The 26180-nt window shown below is 38.6% G+C and overlaps 1 protein-coding gene across 2 annotated transcripts; it reads right to left on the bottom strand.

The window, feature by feature from the left end:
* Positions 1-12: 12 nt before the first annotated feature.
* On the bottom strand, positions 13-25852 carry LOC127787330 (uncharacterized). Of its 2 annotated transcripts, none has more exons than XR_008020141.1 (3): positions 25511-25742; positions 2965-4110; positions 13-721 (listed from the first exon to the last, which is right to left on the bottom strand). XR_008020141.1 is itself a non-coding variant. In XM_052315310.1 (3 exons), the coding sequence occupies exons 2-3, from the start codon at positions 25617-25619 to the stop codon at positions 3065-3067; spliced, it is 1155 nt and encodes a 384-aa protein (XP_052171270.1). In that variant the 5' UTR covers positions 25620-25644; positions 25749-25852; the 3' UTR covers positions 2788-3064. The 2 variants fall into 2 exon arrangements, 1 of the variants encoding a protein (XP_052171270.1); XM_052315310.1 differs by lacking the exon at positions 13-721 and adding an exon at positions 25749-25852 and having other exon boundaries at positions 2788-4110; positions 25511-25644.
* Between the last annotated feature and the right edge of the window lie 328 nt (positions 25853-26180).

Consider the following 26180-nt stretch of genomic DNA (forward strand, 5'->3'; position numbering starts at 1 on the left):
AAAGTAATGAAAAATGCAGAGTACGCAATGACTGCTTCCAAACTTTATCATAATGAGGTTTTACAAGTTACAACCAGAACTAATAATGCAGAACCTGATACAAAGAACACGAGAATAATCTTGAAAACTCAAACCAATTCTCAAATTCAATATTAATAATCGAAGTCTACTTAGTAATACATCCAAAAGGATTTATATAGACTAGAGATCCTAGATAATTAGGAAATATATCAAAGATCAAAAACCTATCCTAATTCGCATCCTAAACTTGGAAATATAATCTTTCCAAAACTGATTAGGAAAGAACTAAACAAAAATATTCTAAATCAAATAAAATATATATATATATATATATTAATAATATCTTCTAAATATTCCTATCTTGTCCCCCATCATTCTCCTTTGGTGGGAGAAAACTCAACCTCAAGTTCTGTAGATCTTCATGCTGGAATTCTCGCAATAGATGAGAAAACTTTGAATCTTTGCATTTCTGCTAGGAATATTGATGAGATAGACTGCAAATACCACTCCAAGAGCTCGAGATCCAAGACTTGAAAATCATCCTCAAGAATCCATGCAGCATCTAGATCTAGACGGTCCTCCCATTTGATGAAGAGTCTACGAAACCTCCATGGGATGAAGCCTCTATCTCATCATTGAGCACAAAAATCTATCACATTCCTTTGCTATAGAAGGTATGGTAAAGGAGGGACTTGGTGACCTGCAAGAACATTAGTAGGCAAAAGAGAAGGCTCAAATGTGCATTGATAAAGTGAGAAATCTTCCACATTGAAAACAGAACTAATATTCATATTATTAGGAAAATCAAGTAAACAAGTAGTAGGTCCATGTTTACAAATGATGGAAAATGGGTCATTGGCTCGAGCATGTAGTTTCTTGAAAGAATATGTAAGGAAACACTTGGGTTGTGTCAGGACCCTAGTCCTAATTGATGCTTCCTTAGAAGATAGAATTGGAAATTGAGGGAGAAATAGCAAGAATTGAGAGGGAAACAGACAGAATATTTGGGAGAACTGAGAGAAATGAAGGGGGTGGGAATCCAAGAGATATGAAAGAGAAAATAGACAGAACTTGAGGGAGAACAAAGAGAATTCAATATTCTTCTTGATAATTCAAAACATGATCCTCGGCAATGAGGGTATAGCTTTATATATAAGTTATCCCAGATTCTACAAGGCATTTACCATTACCTCCACTATCAATAACTGCTCCAAAATCACTCCACTACCTCCCCACTGCTCCATAATTGTAATTCTTAGAACATAACTATAAATAACCACTAACTAAATATATATATATATATAACTGTAAATAAGAAAATATCTTCCTAATTCTTGGCGTCATGACAGGTTGAATCATGACACAATTACCTTCTTTAAATTCCCTAGCCCTATGATGCACATCAATAACAAGTTCTATAATTAGCACTACTTATTGCAATTATACATTTGTTCTCAACATGCAAATTAGGAATGTGTTGGGAAAATTTTCAGCAGGCTCAAAATTTTGGATTTCAAGGGTTAAGAACACGATTTTCTGTAGGCTTGAAAATTAGGGCTTCAGCAGATGGTACAAAAGCAATAGGGGTCTCAAGGAAGTAGCTATGAACAATCTAAAGATGACTTTTACCAACAGACCATTTAACAAAGTCATTGAGGGCAAATTTATAAATTGACAAGATCAAATCTCAATACTAGGTTGCTTCTCCACAAGACACCTAAGCTAATATCCCAAACTAAGGTTAACAACCTCTTTAAAGGATAGCTTAACATGAGAAGTATCAAGTGCTTTATGACCAGAGAAACCTATATGGCATATCCAAAATATCCTTGAACCTCACAATAGTTTCATTGATGACCACCTTGTTATCCACGCACATTTTAATTGATGACCTTGGAGATCTTCAAGAGACTAATGATGTTAAAAGAAGCAATCTAATTGACAAGACATAATGACAACATTAACAGGATAATAATGGAAATGTCCATCTAAAAACTATATATTACATTCTCATAATGAGATTTCTTACTAGCATCAATTTTCTTAACATTAGAGTTGATAAATCACCAGTTACTACAAAGCTTTCCAGAGACAGATGAAGAAAGATGGAGCAATCTAACTCACATGATCAAAATTGTCAATTAGGCATATCCATTGACAAAAAGGGATTCATATTGATGCTGATGTATTGGAAAGGATGTAAAAACTCAATAGATCCATCCTATCCATCCTTGTGAAAATGAAGGCCTTGTTGAGAATTAGAGTTACACAAATAAAGTATGGAAAAAAAAAACACAAAGAACAGACATTGCCTAAAATTGGAATTCAAGAAATAGGATAATGCAATGCTGAAGGTACAAAACCACATTTCTGAAGCCTCGGCAAATCTTTCATTTGTTGCATCAAGTTTTGGTTGGTTCAAAACAATTTCTCAGGTCAAACAGATGGGCCATATTTTGATACAATATTTGTTCTGTTCTCAGTACTAACTGACAGTAGAAAAGAACCTGTGACAAAAGAGATTGCTATATTGAGATCAGCTCTTCAGTATGATACAGGTTTATGAGCATTGAATGTGGTCCAGTCTGAAGAGAATTGAAATTCATTTACAAGTTCATGACATTAGATATATGAATTGATATCAGAAATGAACTTAATCTGATAATAGACTCTTATATGAGACATGTGTCAAATCAGTGTCCTTTTCACATCAATAGAATATGATGGAATTAGTAAGTTAGAAACAAAACCTTCTGCTCTATAATCTCAAGCCAATGACATGACCTTCAATAGAATATGATACTTGCCAAGTAGATTCCATTACACAGAGCAAAAGGACAAGAAGTACTGAAGAAAGAACCAATGCAAATTCTATAAATCAATTTCACAAAAACACCCCTGGCACATCCCAACAAGTATAAAAATCAAAAAATAGAAATTTACTTGTCAAAAACATAGGTCTTTGAACTCTGTAACAAATAGACAGGATTGATCAAGTTTTACTGGGCTTTGTGCCAGATGTTGGAAAGCCATCACCAGCTTCTCATGCAAAACTGACTCTTCTTTGACTTGGTCCCTTCCTCCAATGATGCATGGTCCCATATTCATCACCTTCAAACCTTGAACTTCTGAACTTTGATGAATTCTGAGGAGAACCTGCTCTCTTTTGGCAACCACCATTCAAGGCTCCAAAAGATCCACCATTTCTTCTAGGGGGCAAATGTTTTGCCCCAGCATTCTGATTTCTGCGCTGCTTTCTCCAGTTTATATCCCCATAATTTCCCCACCCTCCATCTTTTCCATCTTCCCATGAAGTGTAGCTACTTCCAAATTTCCTTGACTCATGAATGCTGGTGTCCCAATGATCCCAACCCCAAGAACTATTTCTAGCATCACTCTGTCCTTTCCCCTTTACAGATCCAACATTATGATGACCATGTTCCCAAGGACTCTGATAATTCTTAAACTGCTTGTTACAGCCTTCCTGCAGTTTCCAACCCCTCGATTTATCCCCCCAACTCCCCCATGCATTATCTTTCAATTTTCCTTCATCTAGAGTACAAGTCCGTTCCCAAGGATTTTTTATAGTATTTAAATTCCTTGGTTCATTTTTAGTGCCATCCCACCGGTCCCAACCTTTGGCGACATCCTTTGAAGCTTCCACATCCCTCAAAACATTACCTTCCCAAGGACTTTCACAGCCAAACAAATTAGATTGCCATCCAATAGCACAAGTAGAAGGTGAGTTTTGCACCTTCTCATTTGTAGTCTCCACCTTTTTATCTTTTTCCCCTTCATCAGGATTAAAGTATTCTCGATCAAGGCCAGCTATTAGTTCAGGATCAATATGAGGATTCCAATCAATTTCATCTATATAAATGTTAGGATCAGGAAGAGGGATATCACATGGAAGGCCATTAATTGCTGCCCAAAATCGTTCTTTTGCATTGTTGAATGCTTCTTCACCAGCAGAATCATTCCATTTCACCACATCATTATGACAAAACATGTAGTGTCTTGCAACCACAACCTTCTCCCATGGAACTGACCCTACCAAAATACAAAATTGCCTTTCCCAGGAAGGTACTCCTGCACCAAAAAAAAAAGAACAAAAAGAAAAATTCATTAAATAAGATGAAACCCCTCTATAAACCCATTAACCTAGCTTCTTCCCAGGGCAAAGCAGAATAATGGCCACGGGCTAGAAGAAAATAGACTTCAAAAGCAGGAAAATTTTGGTCTAAGAAAGATCAAAATAAAGAGCGGCACACATAATACCAGCATTAAATATGTTTCTGATGCACTAACAAGAATACTCAAAAGTTCAACACAAGCACGGCCACAGCTACCTCTTAATATAGAAGATAGATACACCACCCAAATCTCTCTCTCTCTCTTCGAATAGGTATGTCACAGTTATGCTGTGACAACTTCAACTCTCCTAATTCAGTGTGAATTAGAGGGAGTTGCTAGAGAACCATATAAAGAAAGAAGAACAGATTGGAAGAGAGAGTAAGGGAGGAAGAGAGAAAGTACAGAGAATAGGAATCTGATTTTGATATAATTGTTCGATAGATTTACAGGAGGCTGCCATAGTTTTTATAGTAGACTCGTAGGTGCTGCCACAACAGATCACCTCTCCTCTAACAGACTATTTTGTCCTATTCTAACCCCCTTTACACCTGGCACAACTGTCTAACAAACTACCAGCTGAAAAATATAAAAGTTACAATTAATAGCAGTAAAGTAAACAGCTAACACTACTCAAACTCCACAGCAAAATTGGCCCAAATTTCAGCCTTCCTTTCATTTTGTGACAATACCCCTCTTTTCAGTAATTTCTTGTCCTCAAGAAATGTTCAAGAGGCTGGCTGCCCTTGGAAACTATTGTAGTAATTGAGGAAGGTATTCCCAGGTATCCTTTCCCGAAGGCTCTCCTTGCCACTTGACCAGCACTTGAATGAGAGGAGCTCCTTGGTGATAGACCACTCTTCTTCCTATTATAGCCTCTGGCTCTTTTGCCACTTCTTTCTCCCTAGGCAGTATTGGTAGCTCCGGTTAACCCACTCCTTGCCCATGGTCCGCTTTAATAAGGATACATGGAAGACTGAATGGATTTTGGATCCTTCCGACAGCTGCAATTGGTAAGCCACTTTGCTGATTCTGGAGGTTATGGGAAACGGCTCGAAGTACTTAGGGCTGAGTTTGGATACTAGACCTTGGGAGATGGACTTTAGATGTGGATGCCTGAGTCTTAGGTAAACACTTTCCCCCACTTCGAACTCACGGTCACTTCTCCTCCTATCAGCGTATTGTTTCATCCGATTTTGGGCCAATGCCAACTCTTGCTTGAGTTGCTACAATACCCCTCTTCTCTACTGTAAGTACTTCTCCACGGCTGGGGCCGAGGCATACCCTTCATTGGCTGGTAGGATAGGAGGTTTATACCCAAATACCGCTTCAAATGGAGTCATTTTTATAGAAGCATGGTGGCTAGAATTGTACCACCACTGTGCTAAGCCAGCCACCTCTTAGGTTGCAGCAAACACATGCATCGGAGGTAGGTTTCTAGGCTTTGGTTTACCCTTTCTATTTGCCCATCAGATTGGGGATGATAGGCCGTTGAAAGATTGAGCTCCGTGCCCATGTTCTTCATCAACTCCCTCCAAAAATGATTTGTAAACACCTTATCTCGATCAGATATAATGGACTTAGGGACCCCATGCGTAGCTACCACTTGATCAATGAATGCCCTTGCCACTTCTTAGGCTGTGTAGGGGTAAGCCAATCCTACAAAATGTGCATACTTAGTAAGCCTATCGACCTCCACCATTACACAATCCTTCCTTTCTGATTTTGGCAGACCTTTGATGAAGTCCATGGACACACTTAACCACGACTGTTCCGGTATTGGCAGGGGTTGCAGTAGCCCCGAATATGCTATCACACCCCAGTACAAAATCCTTCACTGCCACTCTAATCTGAGGCCAATGGAATAGTTGTCTCACCCTCAAATAAGTGTTTTGCATGCCCCACTAAAGGGGACTCATGTAGGGATTGTAAGATTTTCCTCTTGAGTTCCTCATTGTGGCCCACTACTATTCTTCCTTTATATCTCAACAGTCCATCCACCAATGTATACCCTTCTGCCTCTTTATTTCCCAAAGCCAATTTCTCCAGCATGCCTTTTATGTATTCATCTCCCTCATAGCTGTCCACCACTTCTTCACACCACTCAAGGATTACAACAGTCATTGTGGTTGCACTCCCTTCCTCTTGGCATCTCGATAGGGCATCCGCTGCCAAGTTTTCCTTGCCCTTCTTATATTGTATCTTATATTGTATGGAGTAATCTAACCCCATTAACTTGGCCATTCCCTTCTTTTGCAATTGAGTTTGAAGCTTTTGCTGTAACAAAAACTTCAAAGACTCATGATCAGTTTTGATTACAAACCTTCCCGCCTCCAAGTAATGTCGCCACTTCTCCACTGCCATAAGAATAACCAAGAATTCCTTCTCATATGTACTTAGGCCTAAGTGTCTTGGATTGAGGGCTTGGCTTAAAAAAGCCAATGGTCTACCATCCTACATCAAAACAGCCCCAATACCTACTCCACATGCATCTGTCTCAAGCACAAAAGGCTTGTTGAAGTCCGACAGCCCTAATGTGGGTACCACGCTCATCGCCACCTTTAATTTTTCAAAAGCATCTTCTGCTTTTTGCCCCTACTAGAAGTTCCCCTTCTTCAATAAGTTTGTAAGGGGTTTGCTAATAATTTCATATCCTTTAACAAACCTGCGATAGTACCCAATGAGTCCTAGGAAACCCCTAAGAGCCCTTATTGTAGTGGGCTTTGGCTAATTAAGCATAGCCTCCACCTTCCTTGGATCGGTACTGATCCCTTTTCCCAAGATTAAGTGCCCCAAGTATTCCACCTAGTCCTGGTCGAATGCATACTTAGACTTTTTGATGAATAATTGGTTGCTTCTAAGGACCTCAAAGGTGGTTCTTAGGTGGTTAAGGTGTTAGTCCAAAGTTGGGCTATAGACAAGGATGTCATCAAAGAACACAAATATGAATTTCCTAGTTAGGGTTCAAATACCCGGTTCATTAGGGATTGGAAGGTGGCCGGGGTATTGGTGAGCCCAAAAGGCATCACCAAGAACTCAAAATGGCCATGATGAGTTCGGAAGGCAGTTTTGTGGATATCCTCGGGCTTCATTCGGATTTGGTGGTAGCCCAAGTGCAAATTAAGTTTGGAAAAGAATTTGGCTTGGTGTAGCTCATCCATTAGTTCTTCAACAAGGGGTATGGGAAATTTATCCTTAATGGTTAGGGTGTTAAGTTGGCGATAATCTACACAAAAATGCCAAGAACCATCCTTTTTCCCTACCAAAAGGACTGGGAAGGCAAAGGGGCTTTGGTGCAGTCTGATGAATGATTGGTTCAACATTTCTTTCACCATTCTTTCAATTTCAATTTTTTGAATAGGGGCATAACGGTAGGATCTGATATTAACTGGTTCAACATTCGGTTTTAGGTTAATGGCATGGTCCAAAGTCCGGTCCGGTTAGGAGGAAGGGTATTTGGTTCCACAAAGAGGTCCTTAAATTCTACCAATAATTCATCAATAAGAGGCAGTTTGCATACCTGGTCAGTACCTTTTTGTTGGACGCTGACAGTTACTTGTAGCTCCCCAAGCTCTTCTTCCTTAGGACTCTCTTCCACTTTCACAATACAAAACAGCTATGTGAGTTGACTCCACTTGCTCTTAAGGACCCTTTGCAGCCTCTTATCTGTAATCATTTTGCAGGTAGCAATCTCTCTCCCATTTGTAAGAGTCATTCTCCTCCCTTCTTTTTCAAATGACACTTCCATCCGATTGAAATCGAAGCTTATAGGGCTCACCCACTTCATCCAATCCACCCCTAAAATGATATCACACCCTCTTAGTTGCAACAGCTTGAGGTCTGCCTCAAATTTCTCTTCTTGCATTTCCCACACGAATCCAAGGCAGGCCGAGTTACTCAATATGCAGTTCCCATTAGCAACAGTCACACTCAAAGGCGGTGTACCTGTGAGTTGACACTTTAGTTTCTTGGCAGTGCTATCATCGAGGAAGTTGTGTGTGCTTCCACTGTCAATTAGGATTGGCAAACTACCCTCCTTCACCTTTCCTTCAACCTTAATTATCTTGCTATTACCCTTAAGTGCATGGAGGGATATCTCTCCATCATCCTCCCCTCCAATGTCCCTGAGATCTTCTACCTCTTCTCCTTCTTCCACCTCTAGTCCATCTTCTTTATCTCCTTCTAATAACAACAGTTGGCGTTTGCATTGGTGCCCAGGATAGTACCTATCCCCGCACTTGTAACACGCACCAAGTTGCTCTTTGGTTCATTAAGTCTTCCCCCTTGATATGGACCATCAAAATTTCTCCCCCTGCATTTCCCTTGATCAGGTCTCTGTTGAACCCTCTGCTACTACCTCTGTGCTGCCAGTTTCCCATGAATGCAACCTTTTGTTGTTGCCTTTGTTTTTTCATCAGGGCCTCAACTACCAACTCCTACAATCTGGCACTCTCAGCAGCTTGTTCCATTGTCCGTGGTCTTATCATCTTCACCATAGGCCTCAAATCCTTATTGAAGCCACTAAGGAAGCTAGAAACAAAGTAGGCTTCTGATAGGTGGGGGTCATGGTTACTCATCAACGACCTCAACTCTTCAAACGTTCTCAAGTAAGACCCAACGTTCCCATCTTGCCTTAACTTGTTGAATTCTTCTATGGTATCCGACATGCTCCTTTCTCCAAATCTTTCACATAGCTTTTCAGTGAATTTCCCCCATGTATAGTTCTCCCTTGTTCAGGTCCACCCTTGGAACCATGCATCCACCATGTCATCAAAGTAGGCATCAGCTAAAGCTACCCTTCTCTCCTCAAGTACATTATACCATTCAAACAACCGCTCGCACTTTCTAATACACCATCTAGGATTAGTTCCCTCCAACATAGAGATTTCCATCCGTGGCATGAGAAATCCCGATTGAGGTGGATTAATCCTATCCTCCCAAGCCCTCATTGTTATCGTTTCAACCTCATCCTCCAGGCTCAACCTCAATTTTTGATGTCCCATTCCCTTAGTTCATCCTTTCATTATGTATAATCGGTTTTGTTCTAGTTTTAGGAGGAAAGTCATGAGCCATTCTTACTTGGTTTTGATGGGTAAACATCAACATGAACTACTGAAGTTGATTTCCCATCTCCTCTCTCATCTGGTTGATGTCTTCCCTCATCTGATTTAGACCACCTTCAATCCTCCGCTCTAGTCCCCCTATCGCCTCATAATTCTTCTTGGATCCCTGTTCCAATCGGTCCACTCAATTTTGGAACTCCCCCATGGTCGAATTGACTTGTTGGAGTTGTAACTCCATATTCTTCATGCAAGTCCCTTCGGCCATCTCTCTCGACGTTGTTAAGCTACCTGCCGGGATTAATGCTCTGATATCAAATGTCACAGTTATGCTGTGAAAACTTCAACTCTCCTAATTCAGTGTGAATTAGAGGGAGTTGCTAGAGAACTGTATAAAGAAAGAAGACGAGATTGGAAGAGAGAGTAAGGGAGGAAGAGAGAAAGTAGAGAGAATAGGAATCTGATTTTGATATAATTGTTCGATAGATTTACAAGAGGCTGCCATAGTTTTTATAGTAGACTCGTAGGTGTTGTCATAGCAGATCACCTCTCCTCTAACAGACTATTTTGTCCTATTCTAGCCCCCTTTACACCTGGCACAACTGTCTAACAAACTACCAGCTGGAAAATATAAAAGTTACAATTAATAGCAGTAAAGTAAACAGCTAAAACTACTCAAACTCCACAGCAAAATTGGCCCAAATTTCAGCCTTCCTTTCGTTTTGTGACAAGGTAGATCAGAAGTGAAGTGCACATGTTGCTTAAAACATCATTTGAACACAAAAATAGAAGATAAGATACACCACCCAAAGGTCCCCATGCCTCTCTCTCTCTCTCTCTCAATTCTTTGGAACCGGTAACCAGTCTCAAGTTCCAAAGATTTTGTATTTTTCTTTTTTATTTATTTCTATTTATATTTAGTTATTATTTAAATAATTTAATTATTATTTGTCACAAAGCAATGTCATTTCACTTATAATAGATGGCATCAGATGTTGAAGTTGATAGAAGGGGTGTTTTTTGCAATTTGCAAATAACTAAAAGCACTGGAGCTTCTAGAACCAATATTACAGAGGCATCCTTGAAAACAGGTCAAACCATAGGGAGTGTGTATGAACTTTACTCTTAAATAATTCATAAATAAATTCAATCCATGATTCCATGTAAAATTAATTATATAAATCACAAAAGCAACACTTTTAATATGAAGGAAGATTTCAACTAAATAAAATCTACAAAGAAAAAATAACTATGATATAATTTGTGAATAAACTCAAACATTTCAACTCCTTAAAGTACTTAGTAGAGAATGACTTTTTTTTTTCTTTATAACAACATTAAAAATAAATGCAATGGAGAATAACAAATACAAAAATTTAAAGTAAAAAATTGTACTTGGTTAGTTGGGGAATAGAGTTCACAAAAAACCTTGAATTGTAACTAATACTAGGATCGAGAAAAGAGAGAAAATTTGATGATAACAATAGCATAGAAAATCTACGTGTCTAGAAACATTGGAATCTTGATTATATAAAGTTTAATTTCTCTTCAGAAATGTAAACGTTCCAACCATTTCAGAGAGGGAGGGGGGGGGGGAGGCACAGAGTGGGGGTGGGAGGGAAAGTATGAATTACAGAAGTATCACGAACCATATTCCATCAAAACACAGCAATCTCAAAAAAACATACATAACAACATAAGCAACTGGGGGAATATACTTCAAATCAGGAGTACATTAAAAAAAGTGGCACCCAACATTTTTCAAACTGAATCACATTTTTTTCATAAACTACACAAAAGTATAATAACTTGAGTTGAGGTGTATTCATTCTATACAATCACTTTTTTTACCAAAAAAATAGAAACTACAAAAAATCCTGCTCCAGGTGATTCAACTTAGGAGCAGTCACCATATCAAGTTTTTCTTAGACACTGATGCTTCTCAAACTAAGATAAATAGATACAATGGTTAGCATGTCTGCCATTGGAAAATAAGAATGAATTGTATGTTTAAGACTTCTTGGATATCTGAGAGGTGTCTAACAACTTGCATAAGTTGTTCTATTCTTATTTAAGGTTATTTATACTTCTAAAATGATGTAAGAAAAATTTTGAAAAGTAAGAGATATTTTGAGTACAAAAAGACCAAGTTGTCACAATGCATTTCAAATTGGGCTTTCAGAAATTCTGTCATTAAGAGTTCATTATCATCACCTCCAAGACGTAAGTTAACAACAATGCTACATCCACATCATGCTCAGTCCACAGGAATAAAAGAAGAGTTTGTTGTTGAATTCAGAAATACTAAAAAAACACCTAACAAAGGTAAAATAAGCAACCTCAGCCCCTTCTGATAGCAATTACAGAGCATCAGAGGAAGGGCAAGCTGAGGTTCGAAGGAGCAAGAGGAGAAAGAGAATTCCAGATAAAATGATGGATTAAAAGAAGGCAGGTCAGCAGAGTGGCAAGGAAGTAATAAACAGGAAGAAGGGAGATATTTTCATAATTGTTGAATTTGTTAGGAGCATGTGCAGTTAGTTGATGACATGTCCAGATTGTTCCATTCTGTTAGGATAAGAATGAGATAAATGGAAGAAGGAATTGTAGAGGCTATCAACTATCAATCTACAAACTTCTCCTTCTTTCTCTCTCAAAGTCTTCTACACCTTTACTGTTCTATTCACTTTCTGCTCTTATTCTAAGGGGTGATCACTACCCAGCAGTGAGATCTATCACCTTCTTTTCCTTTGCTATAAAGCAATAAACCCCAGCTCATCATTACCTTCCAGAAAATAAGAGTCAACCAAATCCTTCAACTTCTTTGTCATGCGGCACCAATTAGGAATAATCTTTCTTCCATAACCAGATGATCAGTATTTTAACCTTCCCATGCCATGCTCATAGTAGCTTGGTTTGTGGTACACCACTTTTCCCGGAACGTGATATAGGAGGTAGGCTTCTTCAGCTCACCAAAGTGAAACACCTCCGAAACATTTAGTATATACACACACACATATATTCAGAAATTATTTTTTAAAACATATCGGTTCTTGTCTTTTTAGGGAGGTTGAGTTGTCTTTCTTATTTTATTTATAATTTGTCTTTCATTATTGCCTCCTTAATTTTAGGTTTATCCCCTTTCTTCCATAAAATAAATTTTATTTTTCATTATAATAACTTAATATAATAAGTTATATATTTATGTTATTCCACTAAATAATTTTTATGTTTTTTCCATTATAACTAAGTGTGAAGCCCACCAAATTTTAGGGTTTTAAAAAAGAAAAGACCAACCAACGAAGGTTGGCCCATAATGACTGAAATTCCCTCCTCCCTTTTTTTCTTTTTTTTCCTCCCACATTCCTTTTCTCTTCCGAGCCATTGTTCTCCTTTCCCCATTCCCCTTTTCCTTTCTCTTTTTCCCCACTCCCCTTTCCTCTTTTCCCCTACAGCCTTCTCTCTCTTCTCCTACCAACATCTCTCTCTCCTTTCTAAATTTATTATTCAATTGGGCTGACACTGTTAGTATTTCCATTCTTGTATTATTTGACCTGGTATATATATCATTCCAAGAGGTGTATAGTCAATTTGACACACTTCCGCATGGTATAAAAGCCTAACCATATTTTAATTAGAAAACCTAATTCCCAAAACACAATAAAACCCTAACCCAATTCCAAGCAACAGCATCACCACCATCAGTCCCTAGTTGTGTTTCCCTCTCCGGTCACACCCCATTCCATCTCAGGCAACCCCCGATTTCCCTCTATTCATGTTCCCTCATGTCTGTTTGATTCTCTAATATAATGTTTCATCAATTCTGGTGGCACAATTGTCCAATGAGACTCATCGCCTCCTCTCTCAAATCCAATGACACCTAATGCATCTCAGTCGCATCCTCTCTCAGATCCAACAATACCATTTGTCAAGAAAGACATGGGAAAGGTTTTCAATCTTATTCTTCTTTGAAGGGGTAGATCAAAAATATATACAAGGCTTCCTACTAAATTAGGAAGTTTCTAAAAAACAAAATAAGAAAGTTTCCAAATCTGATTTTGGAAACCTATACAATTTTAGGATACAACAAATAATAGAAAGATACAGCAGTCTATCTTCTAGAAGATACACTCTTGTTTTAGGAAACAAATAACAATCAATGTTGACTTGATCTTGCCCGAGAATAAGGAGAAGATCGGCACCTTCATCGTTAACACAATTGCATCTCTAACCATGTTTCTCATATCTATTCATTTGGTCAAGTCTATTAATGTCCTCAGATCAGATTCGATTGTTGTGCTTCTGTTCACCACTTTCTTGGATTCAATAGTGTCGTTGTGTGTGACCTTTCGTATTCTTTTTGGTTGTGGTATTTTTGTTCCAGATCTACCTTGTTTTTTGGGGTTTCATGGTGTGGCTAGTTTGGTTGTCAGTTTCCTTGGTTCTTTGACTGGTTAGGGCTCTCTTCAATCCACAATATGACTACACTTGAAGGTACTTCCAGTGTTGTTCCCGGTTCTAAATCCAATGATTAGTATATCTTTGCTCCTGTGTTCTCAAGACATAGTCATTACTAGGGATGATCAAGAAGGCATTACTAAGCTAAAACATTTGTTTTGTCATTTTCAAACCAAGGATTTGGGCATATTAAGACACTTCCTAGGAATAGAGGTAGCTAATGCAAAAGATAGTGTTTACACCTCATAGAGGAAATATAATTTAGATATCCTTGAAGAAATTAGTATGTTGGGTTCCTAACCAATGGACACTCCTGTGGATCCAAATGTTAACCTTCTACCCAAATAATGGAAGTTATACCTATTCCTAGGAGATACTAGAGACCTTTTGGAAAACTAAACTACATCACATTCACTCAACCTGATATTTCCTTTGCAGTGAGTGTTTGCAGTCAATTTCTAGATTCACCATGTGATAGCCATTTGATGTTGTTGCCTAGATTCTCAAATATATATAAAGAGAGCTCTAGTAAAAGGGTTGCTATATACGAATAGGGGGCATGGTCAAATTGTTGGATATACAGATGTAGATTAGGTGGGTTCTCCCTTAGACAAGCGCTCAGCTTCTGGGTATTGCATTCTTATCGGTGGGAATTTGATCTCTTGGAAAAATAAGGGCAAAGTATAACTGCAAGGTCAAGCGCGGAAGCTGAATATCGAACCATGGCTTTAAGAACCCGTGAACTTATATGGCTAAAGCAACTTCTAAAAGAGTTGGAATTTGGTGAAAAGGGTCCTATGAAACTTATTTGTGATAACCATACAGCTTTACACATTACTTCTAATCTAGTCTTTCATGAGAGAACCAAACACAAAGATTGATTGTCACCTTGTCTGAGAAAAATTACTTTCAAGGAGATACTGCTAATCAGTTTATTAACTCAAATGATCAATTACGTTTCCAAGTTGAGCCCCAAATTCTATGGTCCTTACCCCATCACTGCTAGAATTGGTAAGGTGGCCTATCGACTGCAATTGCCAGAAGAATCCAAGATCCATCCGGTATTCCATGTTTCACTACTAAAGAAATCAGTGGGGTCAAGTCGAGTAAGTTCTTCTCTACCATCACTACCAACCTCATCCAACATACCTATGGAACCGACAGCCATAATGGACAAAAGGGTCATTTACAAACAGGGGGCTACAATAACCCGAGTCTAGTCAAATGGGCCAACCTACACTTAGACAACAACACCTGGGAATACCTCCCTGACTTACACAAACAATTTCCTCAGGTGGCTAGCTTACTCAACATTTCTTGAGGATAAGAAATTTGTTGGGGGGGGGGGGGGGGGGGAATTGTCATGTACGAAAGGGCGATAAGGGTAACAAATTGTATATGAGTTGGAAATAGTAGTTACAACTCCTATTACTTGTACCTAAAGATAGCTTAGGGCGGTTGTACTTAGCAAGCGGTTAATGCCACATGGAGTGTTGGATCAATATATATACAACTGACCACACCCAAGTTGAGATCATGCAATACAACAATTGAGATCTCTTTTCCCACTTAATCTCTCTCTCTCTCTCCCCTTCTCAATCTTTCCCATTCTCTGCTCTCTAATTTCCCCCATATTCTTTCTCAATTCCCCAATTCCATTGAATTCTCATCGTCTTAGTGAGGGTTTTCCTTGTCAGATCCCTAGATCTGACACTTGGTTGGAGGACCATCTCAAGGTCCAAAGTCCCCAATAAACAAGAAGAATTTCTTTGATTTCATGGAGGAACAAGTGAGCAGTTTTAGGACACGTATTTTGTTAACTCTTACTCAGTTGGAGCTCTTTTGGAGTGGGGAATGTGTTCTGGATGCAGAGGATCTAGAATCTTGGGAATATATGAAGTGGAAAATCTCCACGGGCCTAAAGGTGAAAGAGACTTGTGTGGAGTTTCTTTCTACTACTACTCGCTTTGAAAGAGGAGGCATTTTGTATCAAGCCTAGGGAGGAGTTGATTTTTTAAAATAATGAGCACAATAAAAACAATTAACATCTAGCCTATTAGCCATTATGACAATGATGCTCAAGCATGGGCAAAAGCCACCAAATTCACAGGAATTGACATGGATGAGTACACAAGTGTCATGACCCCAAGGGCATTAATTGTAATTTCCCTTAGTGTGTAATGTGTATTGGAGTTGTTAGTTATTAGTTGGTTAGTTGGTTGATAACTGAATGGGTGTCAACAACCTATAAATAGGTTGTAGGTTAGAGAATAAGGGCTATGAATTGATTGAATAAACCATTTTGTTTCCTCTTCACTCTTATCTCCCTCTATGTTCTTCTAACCCTTCCCCTTTCCTTCTCGATTTCTCCCTTTATCTATTCTATTTTCTCCCTCCATTCTGTCCTTTCTTCTTCCAATCCCCCCAAAATCCCATTCTAAACCCTAAGGTCGTGTCAATTGGTATCAGAGCCAATCAATCCTCGGCTGTGATCCCAGCAATTTGTGGTGAAATTCTTAGCAGTTGAATTTAGGTTAAGAGGCAACACAGAGCAAGCAATTGTCAGAACTGATCGAGCCGCATGAAGCAGACTCAGGAAGCTCAATGGAGTCAATCAACTCTCAAATGACTGCAACAAGAGCCGGTTGATTTCCGCTTAACATCCAAGCGATTTCTGACGATCCCGCCTTGGACTTGAAGGTGAAGCAAGTAAAAAAAAAAAGGGCCAACAATTCTTAGTGCAACTCCGACAACAAAATCAATTTGGGCGTTGGCCAACGAATTGAAATTGGCTGAGTAGGGATTTCAGCACCTCCAATGAACTGAAGCAAAGTCCAACAATCTTGGATCGGAATTGATTGAGAAAAAGGTGCAAGTTCAAGAATTGAGCCAAGAAACGATCTTGATTGAAGATTCATAGCGATGATCCTCGGCGAAGAATTCAGAAATTTCAATAGCTTATTCCAACAAGCTCGTAGTAGTGGGGTTGGATTTTTGCAAGCGAATTTTGATGGTTGATTCTTCTCGACTATACGGTTCTTGGAAACGGCTCAAGAGACAATTGACAAATCATTGTGTTAGAGGCGAATTTTCAGGGATTAGAATGGTGGAGATGGAGAATGGATTCCAAGAGAAAGTGAATAATCTCAATAAAAAATTGGATGTGTTAATGATTCTAATTTCATTGAGATTCAAAATCAGTTTATCAGAGGAATTTTTCCCAAGATCCATTGTGGAACCGATTCCAGCAGAAGCTGACATTCTACCCAAGACCCTTAACCGCAAGAAGCTAATGACTCAACTAAAGTGAATCAGGAATTTCTAACTATAGGATCATTTATCGGTGGGGAAGGTGCTGCCGAATTACTTCCTTAGATTTCTAATTTACCATAAACTAAGGAACAATTTGAATTGAAAAACAATATTGATTCATTAGATAACTCGGCTATAAATCTCGCCAGAGATGAAAGTCAGGAGGGAGGTTCAGTTCCAACCATTGGGGAACCTACGGAACATTCTCATCTTTTCCTATGCAATTAGGATGTCAGGACAGGAGTGGCAGTTATAGGAATAGTAGTTGTAACACTATTGGAGGAGAAATTTATTGAAGGTAAACCCATAGTGTATGCTGTCAAATAGGAAGTATTTTGCTTCTAAAGCATTGTTGGAGTATGTAAATGTTGAGGAGGAGGATCAGATCAACGCGATAAAGCGACCTGTAGAGTGTGAAGATCTGTTTAAAAGTTACTTGGTGGATCATCAGAAAAATGGGAAGGAAAAAGCTATGGAGGAGAAAAGGAAACAATTAAAGCGAGTTTATGCTGCCCAATTGTTGCATCTGCGGGATATTACAAATATCGTGGCAGTTGAACTAGTCTTAGCAGAGGTCAAGGAAATTTCTAGAACTAACAAATCAATGGGAGAAGAGAGACTTGGGATGGTGATCTTCGAGGTCTACATTTTATGTTTGCGGAAAAAGCAAAAGAAAAAGAATGTAAGAGGAAGGAGGAAAAGGCTGAAGGGGAGAAAGAAAGAAAGAAAGACGAAACAGCTAGTGAAAGCTCGGATTGGATGACAAACAGGGCAAGTCGTTGTGAGTTCTTAGTGTGTAGTGTGTATTGGAGTTGTTAGTTTTTAGTTGGTTGATAACTGAATGGGTGTAAATAGCCTATAAATAGACTATAGGTTAAAGAATAAGGGCTACGAATTGATTGAATAAACCATTATATTTCCTCTTCACTCTTATCTCCCTCTCTGTTCTTTTGACCCTTCTCCTTTCCCTCTCAATTTCTCCCTCTTATCTGTTCTATTTTCTCCCTCCATTCTGTCCTTTCTTCTTCAAATCCCCCCAAAATCCCATTCTAAACCCTAGGGTTGTGTCAACAAGGTGACACATGCAATAGAAATTCTCAAAGCAACTAACTTAAAACGTCCCACACACTAATGGTGGATCATGGAAACAGCTGTAGAAGAAAGATAACTTTTGTTGTTTGTTTTATCGTTGCTACCACTTGACTGCTACGGTTAGGATGTTGTTAGACTGTTTAAATGTTGTTGTTTTCAATTAGTTTGTTGTAATCAAGTTGCTCAACTTGCTGAAACTTGCAAGTTGTTTGTTAACAAGGATTAGCTGAAAATAAATACTCGGCTAATTCTTATTTCTATTATTGAGAAAGGCATTATTTTTCAGGAACACTCTTCTCTCTCTTCTTCCTATGTTTTCTCTCAATCTTTCTTGTATTTTCTTTCTTCATTACTACTTGTCAAGAAAGACAAGAATAATGCTATCAATCTTATTATTTTCGAATGAATACATTATGATATATACATAGCTTCCTGCTACGTTTAGGAAGTTTCTAAAAAACTCAATAGGGAAGTTTCCAAATCTATTTTTGAAACTATACAATTTAGGATACAACAAATATTTAGAAAGATACAGCAAATACACACCCTTATTCTAGGAAAGAAATATCAACGATTCGCACTGATTGCTAATCCAATCCTGCTTGAGATGTTGATTGCCAATCTAATCTTGTTGATGTGTTGATTGCTAATCTAATCCCAATCAGCCTTTTAATCATTGACACTCCCCCTCAAGATTGTGAGTGAATATCATTCATCCCAATCTTGTATATATACCTGTGGAACATGGCTGCAGGTAGACCCTTTGTTAGCACATCCGCCAATTGATCACTTGAGGAGACATATGGAGTACAAATTAGGCCACTATCCAATTTCTCTTTAATGAAATGCCTATCCACTTCAACATGCTTTGTTCTGTCATATTGAATTGGATTGTGAGCAAATGCTTATTGCTGACTTATTATCACAATAAAGCCTCATAGGGACTATCCACTTGACCTTGAGATCATCCAACACTATTTTTAGCCGTAGTAACTCACACATCCTTAAGGCCATAGATCTGAAGTCAGCTTCTGCACTTGACCGAGCCACTACACTTTGTTTTTTGCTTCTCCATGTTACAAGATTGCCTCCTAGAAAAGTGTAATAGCTCGATGTGGACCTCCTATCTACAACAGATCCTACATAATCAGCATCCGTCTAAGCCTCAAGAGTCATAGTCTCCCCCTTCTTAAACAGAATACCTTTCCCAGGTGTCCCCTTCAAATAGTGTAGTATCCTATATATTGCCTTCAAGTGAGCCTCTCTAGGATTATGCATGAATTAACTGACTATGCCCACTGCATAGGCAATATCTGGCCAAGTATGAGTTAGGTAAATCAGCTTCCCAACTAGCCTTTGATAGGATCCCTTGTCAACCATATTATCTTTTGGAACTTCCCCCAACTTGTGATTTGGTTCAATGGGAGTGTCACACTACCTTGCACTCAAGCATTCCCTTCTTAGTTAGGAGATCTATGATATACTTTTGCTGGGAAATAAAAATTCCCTCTTTTGAATGTGCCACTTTTATGCCCAAAAAATACTTCAAACATCCCAAGTTTTAATCTCAAACTCACTAATTAAACACTCCCTTAACTTTTACATGCCTACCTCATCATTGCTGGTGACCACAATGTCATTAACATATACTATAAGAACTGTCACTCCCCCTGTAGTCGAGTGGTGGATAAATAAGGTATGGTCCCCTTGGTTCTGCCTATACCTCATACCAAGCATCACCTTTGTAAACCTTCCAAACCAGGCCCTTGGGGACTGTTTTAGTCCATATAGGGCTTTATTCAATTTGCACACCACCTTTTCCTGTGTTGCTGGGCCATATCCAGGTGATAATTCCATGTAGACCTCCTCTTCAAGATCCTCATGCAAAAATGCATTCTTTACATCATATTGTTGCAATGGCTAACCTAGGTTAACAGCCAAAGATAGAAGAACCCTAACTATATTCAACTTAGCAACAGGTGCAAAAGTGTCTAAATGATCCACCCCATACACTTGTGTATACCCTTTAGCTATCAATCTTGCCTTGTATATTGATCCAATAAGCCATCAAACTTATATTTTACTGTATAGACCCACCTACAGCCCACTGGGTGTTTTCCTTTAGGCAATGGAACAAGGTCCCACGTCTGGTTCTTTGCTAGGGCTGCCATCTCAGCTTCCATGGCATCCTTCCAATTCTTATACCCTATGGCTTCAGAAAAAGTTTTGGGAATAGGGATAGTATGAAGATTAGTGACGAAGGCTTTATGTGGGGTGACAATTTAGAATAGGATAGAAACAAGTGTAAGGGATGCTTGGTGCAGGCTCTAGTACCCTTTCTAATTGTAATAGACCCATCAAGGTCACACTTGGAGGGTTTTGTCTCAAGTATAGGTTCAATAGTTTCAATAGGGTTATCATCAGGTGTATAAGATTCAACAATTGGAGTACCTGGTGATGTGTGAGGAAGGCTGATTGGACTATCAGTGTTGTCAGCTACAAGATTAAGGTTTGATTCGAGTGTTGTGACTTGCATAAGGGAAGAGTCCAACCTCTTTTTCCTTGAGTAAACCTACAGTGGCCGAGGAGTATCTAGTACAGGCTCCTTTGATGTCATGCCCAATGAATCCTTTGGAATGGTGGATGGAAGAGTGAAGGATGATAGATCATGATCAAGTAGAATAGGAGGACTACCAAAGTAGGAATCATTCCTACTTTGGTAGTCCCAGAGAATGAGGACTACCAAAGTAGGAATCATTCTCTATAAAGGTGACATAAGCTAACACAAAATACTTTTTGGTAGGAAGATGGTAGCACCGGTAGCCTTTTTGAGTGGATGAGTATCCAAGAAATATGCACCTTAAAGCCTAAGGGTCTAATTTACCTCTACTAACAGTAGGAATGTGGACAAATGATACACACCCGAACACCTTGGGTTTCAAATCACCAGACACATGAAAATCAAGAAAGTGTTTGGTTAACAATTGAATTGGACTGTGGGATCCAAGGGTTTGTGAGGGCAACTTATTGATAAGAAAGGTAGTTGTTAGAGCTGTTTCTCCCCAATAACATTTGGGAACATTATGGTGGACTAGGAGCGCTCTAATAATAGCAAGGAGGTGTCCATTTTTTCACTCGGCCACTCCATTTTGTTGAGCGTAAGGACAAGAAGATTCACGGAAAATGCCCTTCTGTTGAAAGAAAATAGATAAGGATTGGTTGACCTAAATCTTTTTAATTCCAACCCAAACTGGTTCCTAATCATATTGTAGAATGTAGGAAAAATACTACTCACCTCAACTTTAGTCTTCAAAAGATACAGTCATACCACTCTTGTGCAATCATCAACAAAAATGACAAACCACTGTGCCCCAGAAATATTAGGGATTGTTGAAAAGCCCTAAATATCACTGTGAATTCTGTAAAAGGAGAATTAGTTCTTTTATTAGATGGAGGAAAAGACACTCTCTTGTGTTTTGCAAACTCACACACAACACAATGAAAATTCCTAACATCTAAACCCTTAGATAACTCTGGAAACATCATCCTAAGAGTAAGAAAAGAAGGGTGACCAAATCAGTAATAGTGCAGCCACATTTGATCTTTGTTGGATTGAGCCAAGCATGACACAAGAGGAGTCTTTCCTTTTTTATCTTGCTCACCCAATTCCTCAAGGTAGAAAAACCCAGCCCTAACTCTAGCAAGCCCAATCATCCTCTTCGTGCCATGTTCCTGTATCTCATAGTAAGTTGAATGAAAGACAACACTGCAATTAGTGTTCAAGATAAGCTTTTGAATGGAGATTAGGTTAGTGAACAATTTAGGGACATGAAGCACATTTGTGAGAGTGAGATGTTTATTAAGAAGTATATCTTCTTGGCCAGCAACAGTGGTTAAAGAACCATCTGTTAATGTAATTTTTCTAGAGCTAGAACAAGGGCTATTGGTGATAAAGTGATGAGAGAAAGGGGGTCATATGATCCATTGCTCCAGAGTCTAAGATCCAAGAATTAGGATGGATTTTTTCTAAAGCATTTAGAGCAAAAGAAAGGGAAGAAATACCTGAGAGAGCAAGAGAGCATGCACCTTTTTCAGCCCCTTTTTCAAGAGATCCCAAGAAGCTCCTCAATTTTTCAATTTCTGCCATCTTAAGCTCCAGGGCTTCTCCTTGTTCAAGATCCTTCTGTTCTAATTGTTGATGGCTGCGAGCCATGTAAACTTGTCCCTGCCCTTGACTCCTTGATTGTCCTCCTTTGGATCTCTGTTTGCAGCCTTCTTTTCTTCTCTTCCCTTACTCTGATTGTAACTTTTCAAAGATACTAGGGTTGATGTTTCCACTAGGGAGTTTTCCAACATGACTCCCCTTCTTCCCTCTTCTGCACGAACTATAGAGATAATCTCATTTAAAGAAGGTAAATCCTCCTTACCGAGGATTTGTACTCTTACCGCATCGAACTCCATGCTGAGGCCGACTAGGAGGTCAAATGTCCTTTCTTTCTCCACAAACCTTTTGTGTAATGCAACATCCTCACTGCACTTCATCTTCAAGCACTGGTAATGGTCTAGCTCTTGCCACAGGGTTTGCAATAAGTTTGCATACTCTGTAATAGATCTGGTACCTTGCTTTGTGGCTGCCACCTCCGTCCTTATCTCATAGATTTGGGTCCCATCACGAACTTTGGAGTAGGTGAGCTTAGTGGCCTCCCAAATATCTTTGACTGCTGTTAGAAACATTATCATGTCACTAATCTCGGGGATCATGGAGTTCCACAGCCAAGACATCACAAGGGAACCCTCCTCATCCCATGCTACAAACGTGGGATCTCCCTCCTTAGGTTCGGTTCCCAACAAGTGGCTTAGTTTTCCTTTCCCCTTTAGGAATGTGCGGATCAATTGGGATCACTTCAAGTAGTTCTTACCGTTCAACGAGTAAGTAGCCTGCAGATTTTGTGATTCTCCTCTTGAGCCTCCACTATTGATTCCAGCAAACGAAATTTCCATTGTATTGCTTGAATCGGCCAAATCGGGTTGAGGGTTTTGAGTGTTGGACATGTTGTCCTATGAGGAAGATTAATGACGACCACAATAGTTCTAAAGAAACGGTAACTATCGTCTATGGCTCCGATACCATGTCAAGAAAGACAAGAATAATGCTATCAATCTTATTATTTTTGAATGAATACATCATGATATATACATAGCTTCTTGCTAATTTAGGAAGTTTCTAAAAAACTCAATAGGGAAGTTTCTAAATCTATTTTGGAAACTGTACAATTTAGGATACAACAAATATTTAGAAATATATAGCAAATATACACCCTTATTCTAGGAAAGAAATATCAGCGATTCACACTGATTGCTAATCCAATCCTACCTGAGATGTTGATTGCCAATCTAATCTTGCTAGTATGCTGATTGCTAATCTAATATAAATCAGCCTTGTTAGAAATGGGAGAACTAGCAGTCTGTTAATTCACCCAAGAAGTCAACAAATAACACTCTTCATTCTTTCAACTCACTGGTACTATCATACGACATAAACAGAAATTAAAGAATTATAAAGAATAGAGTTAGAACAATCAAACCACACAATAGGCATCGAGAATTTATCCTGGTTCGAATTGATAAATTAGTCCTAAATCCAGCCTTCAACAAAGAGAGTAATCCACTAATTTCTTGATGAAAACAATACAAGACTTTCACTCACACAATCCCTTCCCTCACTGTTACACAAGAACACTCACTGCAAGATTACAAAACTATCTCTCACACTAGCTTTCTCTCACAATCCAGCCCTCACACTTAACAATGAGAATGATTAGAAAAAAACAAGTAATCAGCAGTCTCCTTCTCCCCCTTATTTATAGGCAAAAGGGCAAGATTTACAGAGAGAAAACTAACCGGGATAATTCCCCATATACCCCTCACTTAATAACATATTTACAATTAGCCTATTTACCTAACTGCCACTGCAGCATTTAAATACCTAACAACTGATATTTCCAAGTCCCTCTAGTCTTCCAGCCACTCAAACAAAACTGAATAACAAGCCTCTTAATCATTGACACTACCCTGAAGCTCTCGCTTCAACAGCTCCTATAAAACTGGACATTTATTGGCATGATATAATTTAATAATTATAAGAAACGTCTGTAGTAAATGTAATGTACTAAAATGAACGTGCCCTGTTGATGATAAAGAAACCACCCAAATCTGAAAATATGAACCTCTACCCCATAATAAAAAGGAAAAGGATTCCTATACTGGAATAAATCTCCCAGTGATCTTACACCAACTTCTTACTGAGTTATTTCTATAAAAGTGACAACATGTAGTACCCTTGACTGCTTTTAATGATTGAAGTATAGAACAAAATCTTGATAACTACTTAAACACCCTAAAGATCACGAGAATTTCATAGCATTCAATGCTTCTTTGCATTGATCACTAGGGCACATGCACACACATTGGCCTGTGCAATATATATACACACACATATAAGTTTTATCTTTTTTCTCCTCTCTAATATGTACTTATCTTTTGATCTTTTCCTTTTCATTTCACCCTTCTTCTTCTACATGCTATATTTCTGAAAATTTAGAAGGAAAATTTAAATAAATTGATACAGTTAGTTACTGGTGGAACTTCCAACTGATATACATTTAATTTCTATGTTTATCCTACCTAATTCAAATTTACACAAGCAAAAAGATGTTTAAAAGAGCATATCCGTAAACTATTAATGGGCAATATTGTCACTTAGAATTGTGGCACAGCCTCAAAAAAGAGAGACTGAAATGATTTTTGTTTATTTTGCAACAATATTGATAGTAGTTTTAATTAACATATTAAAGTCCAATTAGAGAAACAGAAGCCCATAACATGTACATTTAATTCTTAATTCAGGTTTTAGTCATTTAGAGCGTCGCTCTTCGAAATTAATCCCCTTTCCCTCTAAGCATAATCCTGATATTTATACCTTGTTTAGTTTGCAAGAATAGTTAAAGGAACACAAACCCAGAATTCTCTGAACAACAACATCAGCAACAAGCATTACATGAATTCTGGAACACCAGTAAACCCTGAACGATCTACTTCCCAACAATCAGGCGCCTTATTAGCCGATATTGTTATCCACATAACTGGTCGGAAAGTAAGAGTACACAGGCCACATTTTTTTTTTTCTATTTTGTTTTGCCTGTGGTTTTCTCGAGTTTTCTACCAAAACGGCATTTACAACTACAAAACCAATGAAGGAAGAATGTAAAATAAGGCTGGTGACTTGGTGAGTAAATTCGACAACGAACCTTATTTTTATAAAAAAAAAAAAAAAAAGCAATTCACGATTCGCGAATCCTCCTAACTCAAAGCATATGAATCTCTGAAGGCACAAAAATATTCATAAAAATAACAGAATTGAAAGTAGGCAAGAAGCATACCAGAAGATTCACGTGCTGCATAAGAATAGTACCAATCCGAATCTTGATGGTCGTGGTAGTAGCGGTGCTTCTTCCGCGGTATCCATTTTCTATATCTCTGTATATGCATAAACAGATCGATACGGAGACGATGCCTTCGAGCGACAAAGAATAGTGATCCGAATCAGTGATTTGAAGATCGCAGTTAGAGAATTATGAGAAAGAGAGAGAGAGAGAGAGAGAGAGAGGCGGCACTCACGTAATAAAGCACAGTGAAATGTCTTGGATTTCGGAAGGCGTCGGGTTCCTTCGTTTCTTTCGACCAGATCCAGAAGGGGGCAGGGCTTTGCTTAGAAGTACCGCCTCGCGAGCGGCCGCCACTGAAATTCCTATTATCATGTATGGATAAAAATGTCATTTTGCAGCTGCACTCTATGTTGCACGAAAACACCTCATAGGTGTTATTTTTTTATTTTTGAAACATTTCAGAAACATTTATTATTCTCGTTTCGGACCCTATTTATGCCTATTTTTTTAGAAAAACATCTGTTTCCACGTTTTCGTTTCCTACTGAAAACGTTTCCCGTTTCCATTTCCGTACAACATAGATTGCACTCATCTTCTCCCGATCGTCTATATTTATTTTGGAATTTGCTCCTAACACATAGAGGCTTATCTAAGCTTATGTACA

Source organism: Diospyros lotus, chromosome 12 (genome assembly GCF_014633365.1).
Source record: "Diospyros lotus cultivar Yz01 chromosome 12, ASM1463336v1, whole genome shotgun sequence".
NCBI lineage: Eukaryota > Viridiplantae > Streptophyta > Magnoliopsida > Ericales > Ebenaceae > Diospyros > Diospyros lotus.